This window comes from Cordyceps javanica, chromosome 1 (genome assembly GCF_051103115.1).
Source record: "Cordyceps javanica chromosome 1, complete sequence".
NCBI classification, from domain to species: domain Eukaryota; kingdom Fungi; phylum Ascomycota; class Sordariomycetes; order Hypocreales; family Cordycipitaceae; genus Cordyceps; species Cordyceps javanica.
The window spans coordinates 689,017-706,757 of record NC_139295.1 but is presented as its reverse complement, the minus strand read 5'-3'; the positions used below and the strand labels follow the sequence as shown (position 1 = coordinate 706,757).

Below are 17,741 nucleotides of genomic sequence, written 5' to 3'. Positions count from 1 at the left end.
TTTGGCGGCGGGGGATAATAATGGACTACTCAGCACTTGCGTGGTGACGCCGAGATGGGGGCGCTTTGCAATGACATCATGACGCTTTTTGCTCTGCTGCCCTTCCTTGCGCTCTCCTCCAGCAAAAAAAGGCAAAGGAAAATCAAGGCCCGCCGCCCGCTCTCGTCCAATCTGGGCAAAGGCGACCTGCCCAGCTGATATGAATTTTATCATGCCCGATTAGTAGAGCTTTCTTTGCCCTTGGACGGTTTTTTCCCTCTTGCTCTTCATAAATACGTGCCCGTAAGCCTTGGTACGTCTTGGCCCCCGCCAAACTTGTCGATCGCATCTGCACCTGCAACATTTGGAGCTCGACATATTTATCCTGTAGCTTCACCTTTACGCCCCTTCCCCCGAACAAGACAGTTTCCTGCAACGCATAGCTTCTGGAAGCTTGCCTGAACATTGTTCCTTTCCAAGTAAGTCGTCTCGGGCACGCTGTGGCGGGAGGAGAGGGGAAGCTTCCCGCGCTCCTCCCGAATCTGTGCAGACAGCGAGTCCGCAGCTTCCGCCACACAACAAGACAGCTCGTTTAACCCAGCGCGCAGCAGTCACCGACGTTGTACCCAAAGTTTCGTTTACAATGTAAGTCGTAACAACTCTGGGGACTCGCCTTCTTCACCTTGTGCTTTTCTCTTTTCTTCTTCTTCTTCTTCTTCTGGCTGGGTCCCATCATGCCCCGCAGCAGCTTCGACGACGCTTCCTTGATGCGCCTCATCTCGCGCCGCCGATCATCCTCTCACAGTGACTCTCTGACTGACACGGTAACCGCACCCAACAGGAACCGCGCTTTCTCGATCCGCTCCGGCGGCGGCAGCAAAGGCTCCGGCAGCGGCGGCAGCGGCGGCGGCGGCAGCAAGATGGGCGGCTTCTCGCTCAACTCGCTGCGCGGCACCGTGCAGCCCGAGCTGTCCAAGAAGCTCTTCCGGCTCATCAAGTCGGAGAACAACCTCATCAACGCCCACGAGGCGGCGGGCCGGGAGCGCATCTCGATCGCGACGCAGCTGTCCGAGTGGGGCGAGCAGACGGGCGACGACGCCATCAGCGACGTGTCGGACAAGGTGGGCGTGATCCTGAGCGAGATTGGCGAGCAGGAGGACTCGTACGCGCACGCCATTGACGACTCGCGCGGCTACCTCAAGGCCATCCGTAACACGGAGAAGAGCGTGCAGCCGAGCCGCGACGGCAAGGCCAAGATTGCCGACGAGATTCAGCGGCTCAAGCTCAAGGAACCCGAGAGCGCCAAGCTGGTGGTTCTGGAGCAGGAGCTCGTGCGCGCCGAGGCGGAGAATCTGGTGGCTGAGGCTCAGCTCACCAATATTGTATGTGCCATGTTCATTCTGGTTACCTTCTTCTTTCTTTCTTCTTTCTGCTTTTTCATCTTTCCAAAACAAAGAGACTAACGATTCCAGACCCGTCAGAAACTCAAAGAGGCCTACGAGGCCGAGTTTGCCGCCACCATTGAGCGCGCCGAGAAGCAAATCATCTTGGCCAAGCACGGCCGTCGTCTGCTCCAGCTCTTAGACGACACTCCCGTTGTGCCCGGCGATGCCAAGCCCGTCTACAACCATTCCAGCCAGGCTCGCCAGGTGCTCAACGACGCCGAAGACGACCTCCGCGACTGGCAGCCCGAGACTGACAACTACAACACCGAGGGCTCTGGTGTTGCCGCACCCGCCGCCGCACCCGCCGACGCCGGCACCACCGAGGCAAAGGGAACCAAGGCGCCGGAGCTTAAAGTGGACGACGATGTTGCTGAGGCAGCCACTGCCCTGTAATGGGAACAATGTCGAGGCACAAATTTTGCGTGGTTGATGCCTAATGTTATCGTTTCGGGATGGTTATCTGCCAATGTTTTCATCTTTTGATTTGGAGAGCAGTTTTTTTTCCTGTTTTTTTTTCCTTTTTTTCCAGAGGAGTATATGTATTGTCTATGAGTTCTGATAGTAACGGAAGCTATGAATTATGCGATGCATGCTGTTTCTTGTACAGGTGCGACCTAAATTGAAGAGTTGGTGTGACTTACCTACCGGAATTCACACAGGATGATGTTTATATGCGCAAATACATTCGAAATACTGGTACCAGGCTGGCTGTTCACTGGACTATGCATCTCACGACAAGTATAAGTAGCCATTCATCTTGATTCGTTGTGAATGGCTGGCTGGATGAATCTCGTTAGCGCGGAATGCGCCAACTCTCAGCCTGCAGGGACAGAGAAGAGCCTTGTTGCCTGAGGGCGCCACATCTACAGTGGTTGTGCAGGTACCAAGGTGCCTCATCCACTAGAAAAATACCGCCCTTGCCTGCCTTGAGTATTCATTCTGGTGGTTCCGAGCCATCTTCGTGTCGTCGTTGCTGTTCTCTCATTGCAAGCGGAGAGAGCGTTATCTCAAATCCCGGCCACACACACCCACTCCTCCCAATCTCGCCATCCAGCTCGCTTTGGTCCCCTTTTTTTTTTCTTGTCTCGACGCAATTGGCAACAAGAACAGCCTCGGCCAACAGCTGATTCTAACCGCAAACACTTGTTTGCGTTCCGCGATTGACCGGGCACCCTCCTGAGTGGCTAGTCCACCCATCTCTTCAACCCCTTCCCCTTGTTTGTTCCCCAAGTATTCCTTTTACCTTTTTTACCCTTTTAAGGGGGTTTTCAAACTTGGCTTTCCCTCCCGTCGTTCAGGGGAGAAAAAAGACAAAAAAAAAAAAACAATCCATGAAAGTCCCCACAAACTTTCACCATCACGCCTTACGCCGTCTGTCTTCTTTGCCAGGTCGAGCCAATCACGCCCCCGTCAGCGCCTGCGTAGGACGGCCAAGGCTTCTGGTGACTGGTGCTACAGCGACTGGCTGTACGGCCACGACGACTCGCCTCGTCGCCGCCGCAAGAATGGGTCTTGGTGCCCCGCCCCCTCCATCTGGTGGTGCTGGTAGTGGTGCTGATAGTGCTGGAACTACCAAGTTCACTGCAGCTTCTTCCTCTCCTCGCCACCCCTCCTCCTCCTCCTCTTCTTCCTTCACATCGCCGCTTCAGCGAACTTCACAAATCGCAAACCACCTCCAGAGCCCTGCGCCGCCCACGCATCGCTCCCTCTCCACCATGGCGTCCTCTTCCTCACCGTACGCGGTCCGCAAGATCGCCGCTCCTAACACGCTCGAGCACCGAGTCTACATTGAGAAGGATGGCGTCCCCGTCTCCCCCTTCCACGACATTCCCCTCTATGCCAACCAGGAGCAGACTATCCTCAACATGGTGGTTGAGATTCCCCGCTGGACCAATGGCAAGCTTGAGGTACGTTTTTTGTCCTTGTCCTGTTGCCAACGCCCGGGGTCGTGTGCGCTCCCGACCGCCACGTTTTTTTTTTAACCCCGCGGTGAAATGACGCAGTCAAGACACCCCCCCCTTCCTGCCAACTGCATGCTAACCTGGTTGACTCTCGATAGATCTCCAAGGAGGAACTCCTCAACCCCATCAAGCAGGATGTGAAGAAGGGCAAGCTGCGCTTTGTCCGCAACTGCTTCCCCCACAAGGGTTACCTCTGGAACTACGGTGCCTTCCCCCAGGTACGCCCCCTCCCCCTCCAACACATTTGTTCATGTCGCGCCCCATCATGGCTTGCATCACGGACTAACACCGACCGTTACCTCTCCAGACCTGGGAGGACCCCAACACCGTCCACCCCGAGACCAAGGCCAAGGGTGACAACGATCCTCTCGACGTCTGCGAGATTGGTGAGCTTGTCGGCTACCCCGGTCAGATCAAGCAGGTCAAGGTCCTCGGTGTCATGGCCCTTCTCGACGAGGAGGAGACTGACTGGAAGGTCATCGTTATTGACGTCAACGACCCTCTTGCGCCCAAGCTCAACGACGTCGAGGATGTCGAGCGTCACCTGCCTGGTCTTCTCCGCGCCACCAACGAGTGGTTCCGCATCTACAAGATTCCTGACGGCAAGCCCGAGAACCAGTTTGCCTTTTCCGGCGAGTGCAAGAACAAGGCGTAAGACTCAAACCTTGATCGCTCGTGATAGGCTCATTCGCTGACATTTCTCCCTAGTTATGCCCTCGACGTTATCCGCGAGTGCGCCGAGGCCTGGGAGCGCCTGATCACTGGCAAGACCCCCGCTGGCGACGTCTCTGTGTAAGTTCCGTTGCTTTCTCTTTTCTCTACTGTCGCACGCGACGCTAACAATTTGCAGTGCCAACGTCACCGTCGCCAATTCTCCTTCCCGCCTCTCTCCTGAACAGCTCCCTCCTCTGCCCGGCAACCAGGACATTCCTCCTGAGAAGATTGACAGCTCCATCGACAAGTGGTTCTTCATCAGCGGCGCCTCTGCTTAAAAACAGGAAATGGGAGGAAAATTTCAAGTCTGGAAAAAGTATCATTTAGCATCGTAATCTGAAACCAGGGCAAAAATAAAAGCCTCTGGCAAATACATGTGATGAAAGCTTCTGGTCCTCTACACTATAGTACAATGTTCCCCCTTGTCTCGGTGATGCAGCACGCCCGCTGTTGTTTTGTATAGATTCCATATAACGCCATTGAAACATGCAAAGTATGTGCTCGTTCTTTGTGCAATCTGTGATTTGCAAGATTGGCTTTGAAAAACAAAGATCAAAGTATGTGCTCGCACTTTGTACAATCTTGAATCTGTAGGATTGGCCTCGAAAAACAAGGATCAATGTGCTCGCACTTTGTACAGTTTTTGATCTGTAAGCAGGATTGGGCCTCGACAAAATAAAGGACCAAAAGTAGGCATTCGCATTTTTTTGTACAGTCTTAATCCGTGAGATCGGCCTTTTTTTGCAGTTTGCGCGAGTGTCGGTCCATTTCCTCGACCAGGCCCTTGATAGTGATTTTGCCCGTGTTGAACTTGAGTTCCTTGCCGTCCTCTAATTTTTTTTTGTCAACGATTAGCAGACGCTCGACAAAAAGAGTGGAAAAAGAAAAGACAAGCCGAAAAAAAAAAGAAAAAAAACTGACTAAACTTGACGGCGACTGAGCTGGGCTCCGTCGACGTGCGCGGCAGGAGTGTCGTGTTGACGGTCGTTCCGCTCGTCCTCGCGTTGGGCGGCAGCAGGGTCAGGAACAGGCGCGCAGGCTTGGCGCACGCGGAGAAGGGGTTGAAGCGCGCCGTGATCTCGGTCATGAATTTGGTAATCATCGTTGAGCGACGGACGGGGGGGCAAAGGGGAAGCTGTGGTGGTGGTGGTGATGTGTGTCACTATGATGTGTGTTTGCGACATCTCGAAATTTGGTGGTGGTTGAATGCTGCGGCCCCCCCCGGTTGTTGCATATTTCGCGATACAACAACCGCTGTTCTTCTCAGTCTCAGATAATAGCGAGAACTATGACATCTAATTTTGTGTACAATACGGTAGAAATAATAATTTTCTTTGAGATTCAAGATTTATTGGAATCAATACTTTATTAGACTTGTGTTTATTATCGCAAAAAAATATAGACACTGTAGAGAGCTAAAGGCAGCCATCCTTTTACTCCCGGAGCCATCTTTGGCCCGGACGTTGCTGGCGTTGCCCTCACAGTATTAGAAGGTCTCGATCTTGTGCAGTTGAAAAAAGGCACCAGGCCAGAGATTTGTCTGCAGAGTTCATCGATATCTGGGATCATAACCTCTCTACCTCAGCCGGGGTTCCGTTGAGCAAAGCAAGACAAGAAGTAGCAAGGTTAATGACACTATAACCTTCCCGCGTCTACCAGAAGGAGTGGCGCGCATATGGCGCACATGTGGCGCGCATTACCCTCTTGTAAATTCTGCGCCACACACATCTTTGTGCCTGTGCACTTTCAACCAGTGCTCCACCAGCAGCCAGGCCAGTTGGGGCTCAGCCTAAACTACTTGGCTACCTAGGCATTTCGTCACCACGTAGACTGTAACTCAACAGCTGTTGCCATTCTTACCCAAGAAGTGAGCAAGCCCAATTTGAATTGCCGACTCACATTTGCCCCTCCTAGAACGATCACAAAGTTTTGCCGTGCCTCTTTTCCACTCTGCGGCACCGTCGCGCGCGAACATGTCCCTTAAAGGGCTACACGAACGCCTGACGGCGCTCCAGGAGTCGACGGGCCAGCTGCAGGCGCTCATCGACCGCCTCGCCGACCTTGACTTCCAGCCCGGATCTGTGCCCCTGGGGACAGACGAGGAGGATAGCGTCAGCGGCGAGCTGAGCGCCGAGATTGGGCAGCGTCTCAAGGCCGGCGCCGAGGAGCAGGAACTGCTGCGCGAGGAGGCCAACTACCTCCGGCCGGAGGGCCACGAGAAGGAGAGGCTGGTGGATGGCGTTGTGCGCGTGGGTGCGGAGCTTGTAAAGTATGGCTACTGGATTATTTTCTAAAACCCTTCGTCCCCCGCCCTGACGGGCTAGAGTTGGGATCTTGCAAGATTGTTCGTGCTTGGCTAACGAGGGACCGGTAGATACCGCCAAGCGTTCCGAAAAGCGCGGCTGCAAGCAAAGAAGAGCTTGGTAGAGGCTCAGAAGCTCGAGCGACAGCTCATACTCAAGTCATACTCTGCCCCAGTCCCCGAACTCGGGCTGCGAACCGACAATGACGACGACGACAACGACACTGCAGCCGCCACGGCGCTGACGCAACAACAACAGCAGCAGCAAGCGCATCTGGATGCACGCCACCACCAGCCCAGGAGTATACACCAGAGCCGGTCCGGCCTGAGCGAGGAGGACCAGCGGACGGTGGGCGCGAGCAGCAACGTGACGGCGTCGCTGCGGCGCGCGCACGACCTCATCGCGTCGGAGCTGGGCCGAAGCGAATACGCACACCAGACGCTGACCGAGTCGTCGGCGGCGCTGCGGCAGCTCGATGACAGCTACGGCTCGCTCGACTCGATGCTGGGCAAGTCGCGCGAGCTGCTCGGCACGCTGCTGCGGTCGCAAAAGAGTGACACCTGGTATCTGCAGACGGCCTTTTACATGCTCGCCGTCACGGCCGCGTGGCTCATCTTCCGCCGGCTGCTGTACGGCCCGCTGTGGTGGCTGGTGCTGTTGCCGCTGCGGATCCTGTTCGGCGCCGGGTCCGCGGCCACGAGAGCGGTCCTACCCGCCGGGGGCAAGTCGGTGCCGGCGGCGGCGCCGCAGGCGGGACAGGGCGGGGTAGGTGATGTTGCGACGGATCAGGCGCCGGCGGTGCAGGGCATACCGGACGGCTCGTTGCCGACGGTCAAGGTCGGCGAGCAGGACGGGAGGACAGCGTCGGACGGTGAGATTACCGAGGCCGTGGAAGAGGCCGTGCAGCAAGCTGTCGAGGAAGCAGCCGACGCGGCAGAGCAGTCATCATCCAACAAGTCCGCAGAGGAGCCGCCGACGACGGACGGAGAACCCGAGACGGAAGGGCGAGACGGTCAAGGCGACCAAGTCAACTTGGAGGAACAGCCTAGGCATGCAAAGGACGAGTTATAGAAGCGAGATTTTTCTGTTTCTTTTTTTTCTTGTGTCCATGATGACTATGTATATGAAACTGGCCAAAAATCTTCATCTCATGAATACTAATAACAGAAGACCGCGGCCCCTGCTCTGTTGAAGGCGGGACACCTCTCAACCACGATGCACAATGCTTTTTCTTTTTGGTTGTGTTGACGACATGTTTTTTCCCTCCTCTACTCCAAACTTGCTACACGCCCAGAAAAACGAATTGAAAACGGTACCAAAGAAATGTACTCCAATCAGGCCCTATCGGGGGCGACGCGAGGAATGTCGCTGACCCAGGGGAGGCCGAGCTTCTTCATCTCGACGGCCAGCTGGAAGAGGTAGTCCAAGCTATATCACACTCTGTCAGCCACGCAAATTTGCCAGAAAAAAACAAGACGCAGGCATCGTCCTGTATTTTCTTTTTCTTCTTCTTCTTCTCCCTCTCTGTTCTTGAAAGAAAAAACGTACCTCTCGCACTGTGTCTTGGCCTTGTGGACGGTGTCGCCCCAGACGTACACGCCGTGCCTCCTGACCAGCACCGCGTACGTGTCCGGGTACTCGTCCATGGCGGCCTCGAGGTACTCGGTCAGGTCCTCCTCGTGCGGCGTGTTTTCAATGACGGGGATGCGCAGGGTGTCGTGGTAGCCGAGGTTGCCCGTCTTGCCGAAGCCGCGACCGAAGCCCTTGATCTGCTCAATGTTGTTCATCTCAAAGACCTTGCGGCTGTTGCTGCTGCTATCGCCGCCGCCCTGCGGCTCTTGCTCCAGGAGAAGCGTCACGAGCACGGCCCACTGCGAGTGCGTGTGGATGCAGCAGCCGGCGTTGCGGCGCGTAAAGGCGGCGAGGAACAGCGGCGTGCACTGGCTGGGCTTGTAGCAGGGCGGGGAGCGCAGGTATGTCCGCTCGGTAAAGGTCGGCTCCTGCGCGGCGAGCGAGAGCACGTAAATGTCCGTGTTCTTCATGAGCTCCTTTTGCACCCCGGACGGGGCGATGTAGACGAGGTCACTGGGAGGGGATCTTGTTGTCAGCATGGCAAGGACGCTGAGTGTACTGTATGCATGTGTGTGTGTATGTGTCTATGAGTATCTGTGCCTGTACTTGTATCTGTGTCCATGCATGTCCATGTGTGTATACGTCTGTGTATGCCATGATGCTGAGGAGGGGAGGATGACGAGGGAGGGGTAGACCTTTTTTTTTTTTTTTTACGGCGTTGACATGGAGATTGGTCTCGAAAAGATGTGGACAGCTTTAAAGTGAGGGAAACAAGATGTATGAGAGAAGAGCAAGGAGACATACTCGTCGCGAATGGAGCAGCCGCCTCCAGTGCCCGTCACCCAACCGAGCGTCCAAAACTTGGCGCAGAGCGAGGGAATGAGGTTGGCGGGGTGGTCCTGGTCATCCGAGGTGATGAGCTTGTCGGCCTCATTGGCGGCCATGGCTACGCCCTTTTTGCGTGGGGTGAAGGATCCTTGGAACAGTAATTTTCCAAAATATTTCTGCGGGAATGGCAAGCTGTGCGTATGAGTGAGAGAGAGAGAGACTTCCTATATATAGATTGAGATGATTAGCGACAAGCCAGCCTCGTCTCTTCATCGCGAATTTGCGGCAACGGAGATTGTAATGTGGGGCGAGCTCCCTTGCTCCCCTCGCTGGCCGTGGACGAGCGATGCCTGGCCACATAATGTTCTAAATGTTTCCTCTTTTTTTAAAAATAAAATAAAAAATAAAAGTAGAATAATTATGCATTATTCTGACAACAAGGAGTATCAATGTTCAAAAGTGCTGCGAGGCCGGACGATCCCTAGTATTTCAGATGCAGGCATTTCCGTGCAAGTGCGTGCCTCACTCTCATCAACAATGCCACGGGCTGACAACATATATTGGCTGTCTCGATTCACTTTTGGCGCTTCTCTTTTCAATTCAAAAAAAGTCAGAAATCATTAGCAAAGCCGCAATAGCGGGATGACAACCAACCACTCTCACGCTCCAGCCGTTGACTGTATCCTTCACCGCAGCACTCCAGACGCGGGCTTTATTCATGCTAGAATGAATTCGAAAGACCACAAAGTCCTTGTATTGTATTTATTGTAAATCGCTACGTAAACAGAATCCCTTCTTGCCTTTTGGCTAAATGGTCGCCGTGGTCATTCTCCGATTCCCCGAAAAATCGCCACCAGAAACAAACTTGTCGGCTTCAGCTCATGAATCTCCAATACATGACTTGATTAAAACTCCTTCACCCGCGCAGTTTCGACATCATTCAGTGGCCCATCAACCGGAGCGGCCGAGTCTGGGTGCTTTTACTCTTCGCTGCATTTGCCCATCACAACATTGGTTGGCCTGTGAACGTTGATAGCAACTAGGCTCGTGCCACACTCCACGTTACGTGCAATGTAGAGATTCTTGTTATTATGATTGTAGAGAAAATGAAGAGGGAGCCGCACGAAGTGATCTCCAATCCACAGGTCCAATCGTGGCAGGCCAGCAAGGCAGTATTTTCAGCAAAAATCATTTGGCATCGTAGGCTATAGCTTGAGCTCTTCGCGATAGCCCTTGGCGCTTTTGAAAAGTCGGAGCTCCACGTCTCTTCCAGAGGACGGCAAAGATGGGCAGTCGGAGGATACCATCCCGGACAACCGGCCCAAAGTCATCTGCTGGTCCAGCGCCAGGAGCAGCCACCGCTCCAGATGCAAACAAGAGGACCAAAACAGCAGCAATAGACAGGTTCATGATGACCATTGAGTGGTAATCTTTGAGCTCAAAACATGAGAAGATGACCAGAAAATGTCAGCACACATTTTGAGAGTAAGAGAAAGTCGTGATGGTCGATTCCCCCCCCTTGTTGAAAAAGGTTGGTGTCATTTTCCACTTGAAGCAGTGTTGGAGACCAGATACTGGGCTACATGACCTTGAATATTGTTCCCAACTCATAACACCGATACGAGGTTACTGCATATCTGGAAATCCGCACATCTCCTTGGTTGTTGCCACTTACTCACTTGGGCAAGTTTTCCTATAGCTCCAGAATACAAGAAGTCCTCTAGACAATACACTTCCATATATGATAGGTATGATAGTGAACAGGGTGGCCGGGTTTAAAAGCCTTGGCATTTGCACTGCCGAGTCCCACACCGTTGGCAGGAAGTTGAGTAGTGCAATGCCTGTTAATAGAACCACCCTAGTCTCCCAACCAACTCCGAGAACTACCACAAGGCAGGGTATGAGCGTGGGGCAGCATGCCCATGTATCGGAGGCCTCGACCGTTAAACTTGGCAATCGAGGTGCAGCTTACGAGATGGGATGGTTTTAGATATGGCCACAGTCATTCATTTGATCACCTCTAACCGATGGTTTCAGCTGTTCGATATGGAATACTCGCGAGGCAACTCTGCCTTTGTCTCATGACGGGTCGTTCTAGTTCGTCTACACAAAACCTGACCAGACGAGAACGAGTCATGTAGAGCGTGGTGAAGAATAAGCGACCCAAACTTCCGACCAAGACTGGTAGCAAGGTACAGCCTCTAATAGCCCTATCCAAGTCTGATGACGTGACGAGTTTCCCGACTCGGATATGCCGAATGAGACGTACAACATTATTTTGCATCATTTTTAACAACCACCGCCAAGTACCTTTTTGGACTTGTGCCGAGTATTTGAGTCCAAAGAAATAAGACTGATGTCATGCTTCCAACTCGACTCCACCAACCAAGACGTACAAAGATGCTGTGGATTAGTCGGACGGCTACCACCGAGTACCTTTTTGGACTTGTACTGAGTTTTTAACGATGCTTTGCAGACTGACGCTGAACATTAAAAAAAAAGACCCCCCAATAACAAGACTCGAACTTGAGTCGGCCGAAAAAGACGCACAAATATGTTGTGGAGTAGTTGATATAAGCTTCCACCAAGTACCTTTCTGGACCTGTATAGAGTTTTTCTTTGGATGTACTTACTCCACAGAGCTGGCACGGGACGTGAAAGACTGTATGAAGCAGCAAGTGGGTAGCCAGAAGAACCCAACCAGCAACTCTCGGGCTCCGATGGCCGAACTTGTGGCTCCATTCTGGATTCTGGCCGTTGCTACTACGCGGGGTGCAAAAGGTGGGCACCACATTAACTACTAAAGGTAGTCGATGAGGTTATAATAACCACTCAGTAGGCAATATATAGTTCAACGCTACTTCTTAGCTAACCTGCTTTAGACCGTGAAACCTGCCAACTCAATATTCACCATCACTGACCTTTCTATCATCGATATTATCATTTCTCCAGAGTGCTTAAGAGCAGAACCGAAGCCTCCACCAGGAGGAGAAAGCTATCCGCCGGTTTTTTTTTTCTTTCAAAAGTGGACTATAGTAATGGCTACAATTATAACTCATACCGCCATTTTCTTAAACAATAAGCACTGCGCACAACGATTCAGTACTCAAAGTTGGAGTTGATAGTCTATAAGTCAATATAGATATAGGAACGATTCAGTACTCAAAGTTGGAGTTGATAGTCTATAAGTCAATATAGATATAGGCTTGATACCATTTTTTTATAACCAATTCAAGCGTGTAAGAGTTTGTCAGTGTATCCATCAAGTTCCAGGGGTTGATTTCTTTGTGTTGGAAAGCAGTAAACGGTCTTGTCCCCAACATGGCCCCCCTCCCAAGGTTCGCTAGAATATGTGGCACTCCCACACACCTTCGGATGATCGCCAATGATGCATAGCGGACAAGCGGCCTTATGATGCCGCGCAGACCCTTTACTTCAACGGGTACCGTGCCCAGCCCTCTGGTGTCCCACTAGGGTCCATGTTGTTCCCGACACCAACAGAGCCATTACTAGTATAACTCACTGAACAGAATACACGTGAGCCCTCGGATTCAGGTATGAGTCAGTATCACCGTATTCAAGGTAGCTGAAAGCCCGATATCATTAACGGGCTGAAAAAGACTCAGGCCATGGCCCGAAATATGTTCATGGTGGATCATGGCTGCAAAACCTTCACTCGCTCTCAGCACTCAGCACTCGCAAAGTGGGAATGCTTTTGAAGATTGACTCGTCTCAACAAGGTAATAGAATATCGAACCATTTTACTACCTCGACTAAGGAAACATGGATAATTGAATTATGCGAAGCTCTTACTACCCTTGTGGACAAACATTCTGGGTTGAATCGCGCGTGAGCTTGTTCGTGCCCTCTGTCTAGTCAAATATATAAGTCTTGCTTGGACTGTGAATTGTAAACAGTGCCGCCCTCACCAACTGCTCTCTTCTCTTCCCGGATCAAAGCCTGCCAGCTTCATATATCAATCCTTGACCCAAGTACACAGTGTCGTCGGCCATCAAAATGAAAGACTATCCATCTTTCGGAAACGTCATCTGGCTAGCCTGCTGTATCAGGCCGTTAATGGCGATGCACGTGCCATACCGAGACGGACTTGACATTGGACAAGCGTACGGCAAGCTGTGATATTTTAAGACTAGAAATTCTAACTGCAGTAGGTACAATACTTTTGTTGACCGAGGTCTAAAACACAACGCCGTCATCATCACGCCCAAAAAGTATGTGGCCGCAGACACCATCAACGGCCGATCCGAAAGACCTGGCGACAAAGTCTCGACTGGCCTATTTCCTTTCATTGAACCAAATCCAGTCAATCCAGATGTGAACTTGGACGAGTACTTTGTGCCAATCAGTCTAGAAGACTTTCATAAACTTACTGAAGAGGCGGTGCAAGCTTCATCTGATAAGGAAAAAAGAGACGGGGCCAGTGGCGGCATTTCTGGCAGAAGCCCGATCGTCAACTCATGCCAAGGCGAGATTCAGTCCGACCTGAAATTGGTTACGGATTATGCGTCCTACTTGAAGGCTCTTGGTGTGAATGCAGCGACAACCATTTCAGGCTATGGCGAAGAAGCCTCTCTGTCAGGCGGTTATCTTGATGAGTCGACATTCTCATCTAATTCACTGACATACATTGCGTCAATTAGCTTCAGAAAGCAGCACCCAGTTCCCGACGAGCTATTCACGTTTAATAACAAGCTTTTTAAGAATAGTCAGGGATTGTTTTCTTCAAACTTTGGGAACCGGTGGATTCGAGGTACGCTGCATGATACATGAGAAAGGCATGCATCTGACCGCCATGACAGGCTTCAATACCGGCGGTAAACTAGTAATCAAAATAATGCTTACATTCGGAGACGCATTTGACAAGGAGGAGATCAAAGCCGAGTAAGTCTCGGGAAGATGAAGGCTTGACATTGAGGACTAACCATTCCCTAGCGCTCAGGCCTCACTCAGTTTCTGGGGAGTCAACGGGAAAATTAACACCCAAACTAAAAGCAGCCTCGAGAAATTGAGCAAAAAAGCACAGGTAACGGTCAAGACCTTTTATCAAGGTCATATTGGCAGAGAACTACAGAAACCATCGGAAATTTCCGACAAGGATACTTCTGCTCAAGAAAAGTTTGAGACGGCCATATCATGGGCCGAGGTGTTTCTAAAAACGGCCTGTGATCATGACTACAAGTACGAGACTATCCTTGATGAGTATAACAACGTTGAAGGCTTCAATGAACGCACAAAGATACCGCACTATACATCTGCCGGCGAGGCAGCCTATTTGCTCCTGGGAGAAATGGTTAAACATACAGAGTTGCGACAGACTCTACTGAAGCGTAAGATGCCAGTCGTTTCCGTCGAAACTTTCCAAGTCTCTAATCTTCCGGTATAGAAGAAGCTTTAAACGAGACACAGACCCGTGAGATCAGCAGCGACGAGATGATTTTGATCGATGAGAAGAAGAAATGGGTAAATGTCTAGTCTGATCGCGTTTCAATTTGTATACTGATACGAGATGCTAGCTTCGAGACACTCTCAACAATCCCGACGATGTTCTACGAACTGTTAAGCCAATTTTGGACAAGTCTGTTCGATATTACACGAAATGGAAGCCCTTCTTGGTAAGTGAAGATGCACCTAATCAGCACCAGCGCGCTAATGGAGGATGCGTAGCGGGAACCTTCTCTCTTTGAGGTCCAGGCGTTTGGCAACTTGCAGGTGGCCAAAGACCCAGACACAGATAGAGTAGTCACGTACGATTGCAGCCAATGGTATGAATGGTACGGCAAAGACAAGTGGACGTGGTCGAGGGTCCAATTCTGCGTCCCCAAAGACACGGACGTGTTCAAGTTGACCGTGTTTCGAGAAGAGAGCCAGTATCTGTGGGGGTCGGCCTGGTATAGCGAGACGAAAAGATATCGCTCCACTGCGAGAGTTGATGTCATCTTGAAAAGGATCGAATCGAGGCCACATTCCTGGAAGTTCAGTTCCGGAGAGACTCGGCAAACGTCATTCAGCACAGCTCCTCGTAACGAGAAGCTTGTGCCCGGAAGATACAAGGTTCAGGCCAGCTTTCACCAAGTTGGCCCGTACTGGCATGATGACGTACCTCTGGGTGGCGTGGTCGAGTTTGATATCAACGTATCTGCGCTGAATTAGCAAAGGGTACTCGGTCTCTGCGTCAAGGGAAGGAACTCCGCAAACACTGTACCTGAGGTCTCTAGATACTGTATGAACTGCTTCAACAGCGGTTCGAGATTTACGGGGGCGTCGAGGTATAGGCTATTAGAGACCATAGTTGGATATTGAAGGTGATCCAAGTCCCTCAACAGATTTTATCAAAGACCAAGCCACTATTGAACCCGTCCTCACATCTCATGGCTATGTTATCTGGTATAAGAATTTCCATATTAAGCGTCCTCGTATTAGCTGAAAAAAAGACAGTTAAACTGCTTTCATATCAAGTAATATCACTTCATGATACCAGGAGAGTGGTGACACTTCCGGATTTGGACAAGGCCAGTCAATCAAAAAATCGTATACTTTCGCGATGCATTGGTAGTCGGATGGAAAGTTTGGATGCCTTTCCACGGACCATGAACCGGCTTGCACGGATGGCACACCTCTTGATGACTGATCGCACTCGTTACTACTTCGACAGACCCTCTCTTTCTACGTGCCTTATTTCGGCAGCTACAGGCCAGTCATAGCATCATTTTCACTCATGAGTATCTCACACCGATAAGCATAATAATGCAAGATGACCAAAGTTTACCATCGTTGACTGAGAAGAGGGCAGCCAGTCTCCAACATGTTGGAAAATTATCGAAAAAGACTAGGCGTTCTTTTGAATAAAGTGGAAAGAATGCGTTAATCAGATACCGCTCAAATGATCACTTATGCTGTCATGACCAAGTAGCAACAAGCCAAGTGGTAATAATTGTGATGACGGCTGGATCAAGTTCAATGGCATGAATCATTGTGACGCTCTATTCATTAAACTGCTGTCACTTGATCCCAAAATGTTGCTAAACGTGTTGAAGGGATCACTCTAAAGGCACTCCTTGGTATTCGTCGTATCCGAGCGCAAGGTTCATGTTCTCTGCAATGAAGTTAGCGATAGGGGCACAGTGCTTCTGTGACAGGAGAACTCACGCAGGCACTGGGTGGCAGCACCCTTGTTGAGGTTGTCAATAGTGGCGCAGCTATTCCATGTTAGTTACATGTTCCCCTGCATGGTTCAAGTACTTACACGACGACACGTTGACCCGTGCTGTCAACAGCAAAACCACCAATCTCAACGCTATGCTTGTTCTGGATCGCCCTGACAAGAGGGGCTTCACCGATAACCTTGACAAGCTTCTCGCCGGCGTATCGATCTTGGTAGATCTGGCGGATATCCCGAGAGGTCATCGTCTTGTTCAAGGGGGCATTGATGGTAAGGTGAATGCCACGGAACCACGAGGCACTAAATTACTGTCAGCTTTAGCGCATCAAGAGGAATAACAATTAGCGAACCAGTGGGGAATGAAGGAGGCTGAGATGCCAAGCTGGTGGTTAATCTCACGCTCATGCATGTGGCCAGTCAAGCTGTCTATTAAAGATGTTAGCAGCCGAAAACAACATTATCGTGGCAGGCAGCCTTCTCCTTACAGGGCAAGAGGTTATCGTGGAGGAGGGCAACGTCGTTCTTTGGAGAGGGCTTGGTGCCGGCTCCGCTGTAGCCCGAGACACCAAAGACGGTGGGCGATGCACCCAGATGCTCCAGGATGGGATTGAGGGCCAGCAGCGCGCCGGTCGAGTAGCACCCAGGCGTGCTGATGCGTGTCGACTGGGCGATCTTGGGGCGTGCCAGCAGCTCGGGAAGGCCGTAGGCCCACGAACTATCAAACCTGTAGTCGGCCGAGATGTCGACAATGACGCTGGAGCTCTGACCGAGGGCCTCGACAAACGGCTGGCAGACGCCGTTGGGGAGTGCCATGATCCAGCAGTCGACCTTGCCGTCCTTGTCGAGGCGAGCGACGTCCTCTGGCGACAGGTTCTCGTAGACGACCTTGCGCTTCGTGTATCCCTTGAGCGCCTGGCCGTCGAGCTCGCGCGAGGAGACGTGTCGGAGGTCCATGTTGGGGTGGTTGTTGAGCAGGTCGATGAGGGCCTGGCCGGTGTAGCCGCGGGCGCCGATCAGGCCGATCCGCGACGGGGCCTCGTTGGAGGCGTTCTTCTTGCCCAGCGGCGGGTTGGGGTTCGTGTTGAGGGCGTAGGCGAGGCGGCTCGTGGAGGAGAGGGCGCGGGCCGCCTGTCGAGAAAGGGTGGTGGTTCGCAGGCCAACAGTCGAGGACGCTCTGGACAGCGGCGCGGCGGCCATCGAGGCCGCCCGGGGCGCTACACGACGGGCGCCGATGCGCACCGCTCCCGAGGTAGCAGAAAGCATGATGGCAATGGAGGAAGGGGGGTCCCAATTGACCGCGATGCTGGCAGAGAAAGATGGGATGAACAAGGTGTGTAGCGTGCTCGAGTCTGGGGTTGGCTGCAGGGCTTATTAGTGCTGTTATCTGCGTAGCGGGCGGCCGAAATCGGTGTCTGGGGTACGTGAGTGACGCACTACCCTCGAGTCAAGCCGGACTGAGCCTCTGCGTTGCTCCCCTGGAACAGGATAAATATGGAAGCATTTGCATCGTTATTCGGACAATTCAGTTGTTCGATTTAAGTCGTGGAGTTGAGGAACCAGACTCAATTATAGCTTTAATCTCGTATAAGATGCGAGCGGGCAACCTGGTGCCTCGAATTAGGGCTCTACGACATCGGCGTTCGAAAGGGGTTCCTGTTCAATCTAGAGTGGCTCGCACCTTGAGTGACATGCTTTCTACTAAAACATCAAGATATCAAGACTTGAAGGCATCACAAGTCGAGTGAGAGCTGTTTTGCAT

General features: G+C 52.0%; 7 protein-coding genes across 7 annotated transcripts; 4 read left to right on the top strand and 3 right to left on the bottom strand.

Annotated features, from left to right (window-relative positions):
• Nucleotides 1–713: 713 nt before the first annotated feature.
• On the top strand, nucleotides 714–1,817 carry V2A60_000211 (Eisosome component PIL1-domain-containing protein; the record flags this gene model as incomplete). The annotated part of the gene is made up of 2 exons (XM_083251582.1): nucleotides 714–1,361; nucleotides 1,452–1,817. 2 exons carry the CDS (start codon nucleotides 714–716, stop codon nucleotides 1,815–1,817), a joined length of 1,014 nt encoding a protein of 337 aa, XP_083107708.1.
• Nucleotides 1,818–3,139: 1,322 nt separating this feature from the next.
• V2A60_000210 (inorganic diphosphatase IPP1) lies at nucleotides 3,140–4,377 on the top strand (the record flags this gene model as incomplete). Its single annotated transcript, XM_083251581.1, has 5 exons — nucleotides 3,140–3,331; nucleotides 3,484–3,603; nucleotides 3,693–4,036; nucleotides 4,094–4,177; nucleotides 4,236–4,377. 5 exons carry the CDS (start codon nucleotides 3,140–3,142, stop codon nucleotides 4,375–4,377), a joined length of 882 nt encoding a protein of 293 aa, XP_083107707.1.
• Nucleotides 4,378–4,816: 439 nt separating this feature from the next.
• On the bottom strand, nucleotides 4,817–5,201 carry V2A60_000209 (mitochondrial 54S ribosomal protein mL53; the record flags this gene model as incomplete). Its single annotated transcript, XM_083251580.1, has 2 exons — nucleotides 4,817–4,929; nucleotides 5,021–5,201. The coding sequence occupies 2 exons, from the start codon at nucleotides 5,199–5,201 to the stop codon at nucleotides 4,817–4,819; spliced, it is 294 nt and encodes a 97-aa protein (XP_083107706.1).
• Nucleotides 5,202–6,072: 871 nt separating this feature from the next.
• V2A60_000208 (uncharacterized protein) lies at nucleotides 6,073–7,473 on the top strand (the record flags this gene model as incomplete). Its single annotated transcript, XM_083251579.1, has 2 exons — nucleotides 6,073–6,368; nucleotides 6,474–7,473. The coding sequence occupies 2 exons, from the start codon at nucleotides 6,073–6,075 to the stop codon at nucleotides 7,471–7,473; spliced, it is 1,296 nt and encodes a 431-aa protein (XP_083107705.1).
• Nucleotides 7,474–7,736: 263 nt separating this feature from the next.
• V2A60_000207 (methylthioribulose 1-phosphate dehydratase MDE1) lies at nucleotides 7,737–8,918 on the bottom strand (the record flags this gene model as incomplete). The annotated part of the gene is made up of 3 exons (XM_083251578.1): nucleotides 7,737–7,830; nucleotides 7,951–8,487; nucleotides 8,779–8,918. The coding sequence occupies 3 exons, from the start codon at nucleotides 8,916–8,918 to the stop codon at nucleotides 7,737–7,739; spliced, it is 771 nt and encodes a 256-aa protein (XP_083107704.1).
• Nucleotides 8,919–12,879: 3,961 nt separating this feature from the next.
• Nucleotides 12,880–14,973, top strand: V2A60_000206 (uncharacterized protein; the record flags this gene model as incomplete). The annotated part of the gene is made up of 7 exons (XM_083251577.1): nucleotides 12,880–12,926; nucleotides 12,975–13,573; nucleotides 13,623–13,704; nucleotides 13,756–14,150; nucleotides 14,207–14,283; nucleotides 14,337–14,435; nucleotides 14,488–14,973. 7 exons carry the CDS (start codon nucleotides 12,880–12,882, stop codon nucleotides 14,971–14,973), a joined length of 1,785 nt encoding a protein of 594 aa, XP_083107703.1.
• An 887-nt stretch (nucleotides 14,974–15,860) lies between these two features.
• V2A60_000205 (NAGSA dehydrogenase family protein) lies at nucleotides 15,861–17,245 on the bottom strand (the record flags this gene model as incomplete). Its single annotated transcript, XM_083251576.1, has 5 exons — nucleotides 15,861–15,916; nucleotides 15,970–16,019; nucleotides 16,067–16,282; nucleotides 16,333–16,408; nucleotides 16,468–17,245. The coding sequence occupies 5 exons, from the start codon at nucleotides 17,243–17,245 to the stop codon at nucleotides 15,861–15,863; spliced, it is 1,176 nt and encodes a 391-aa protein (XP_083107702.1).
• Nucleotides 17,246–17,741: the final 496 nt, after the last annotated feature.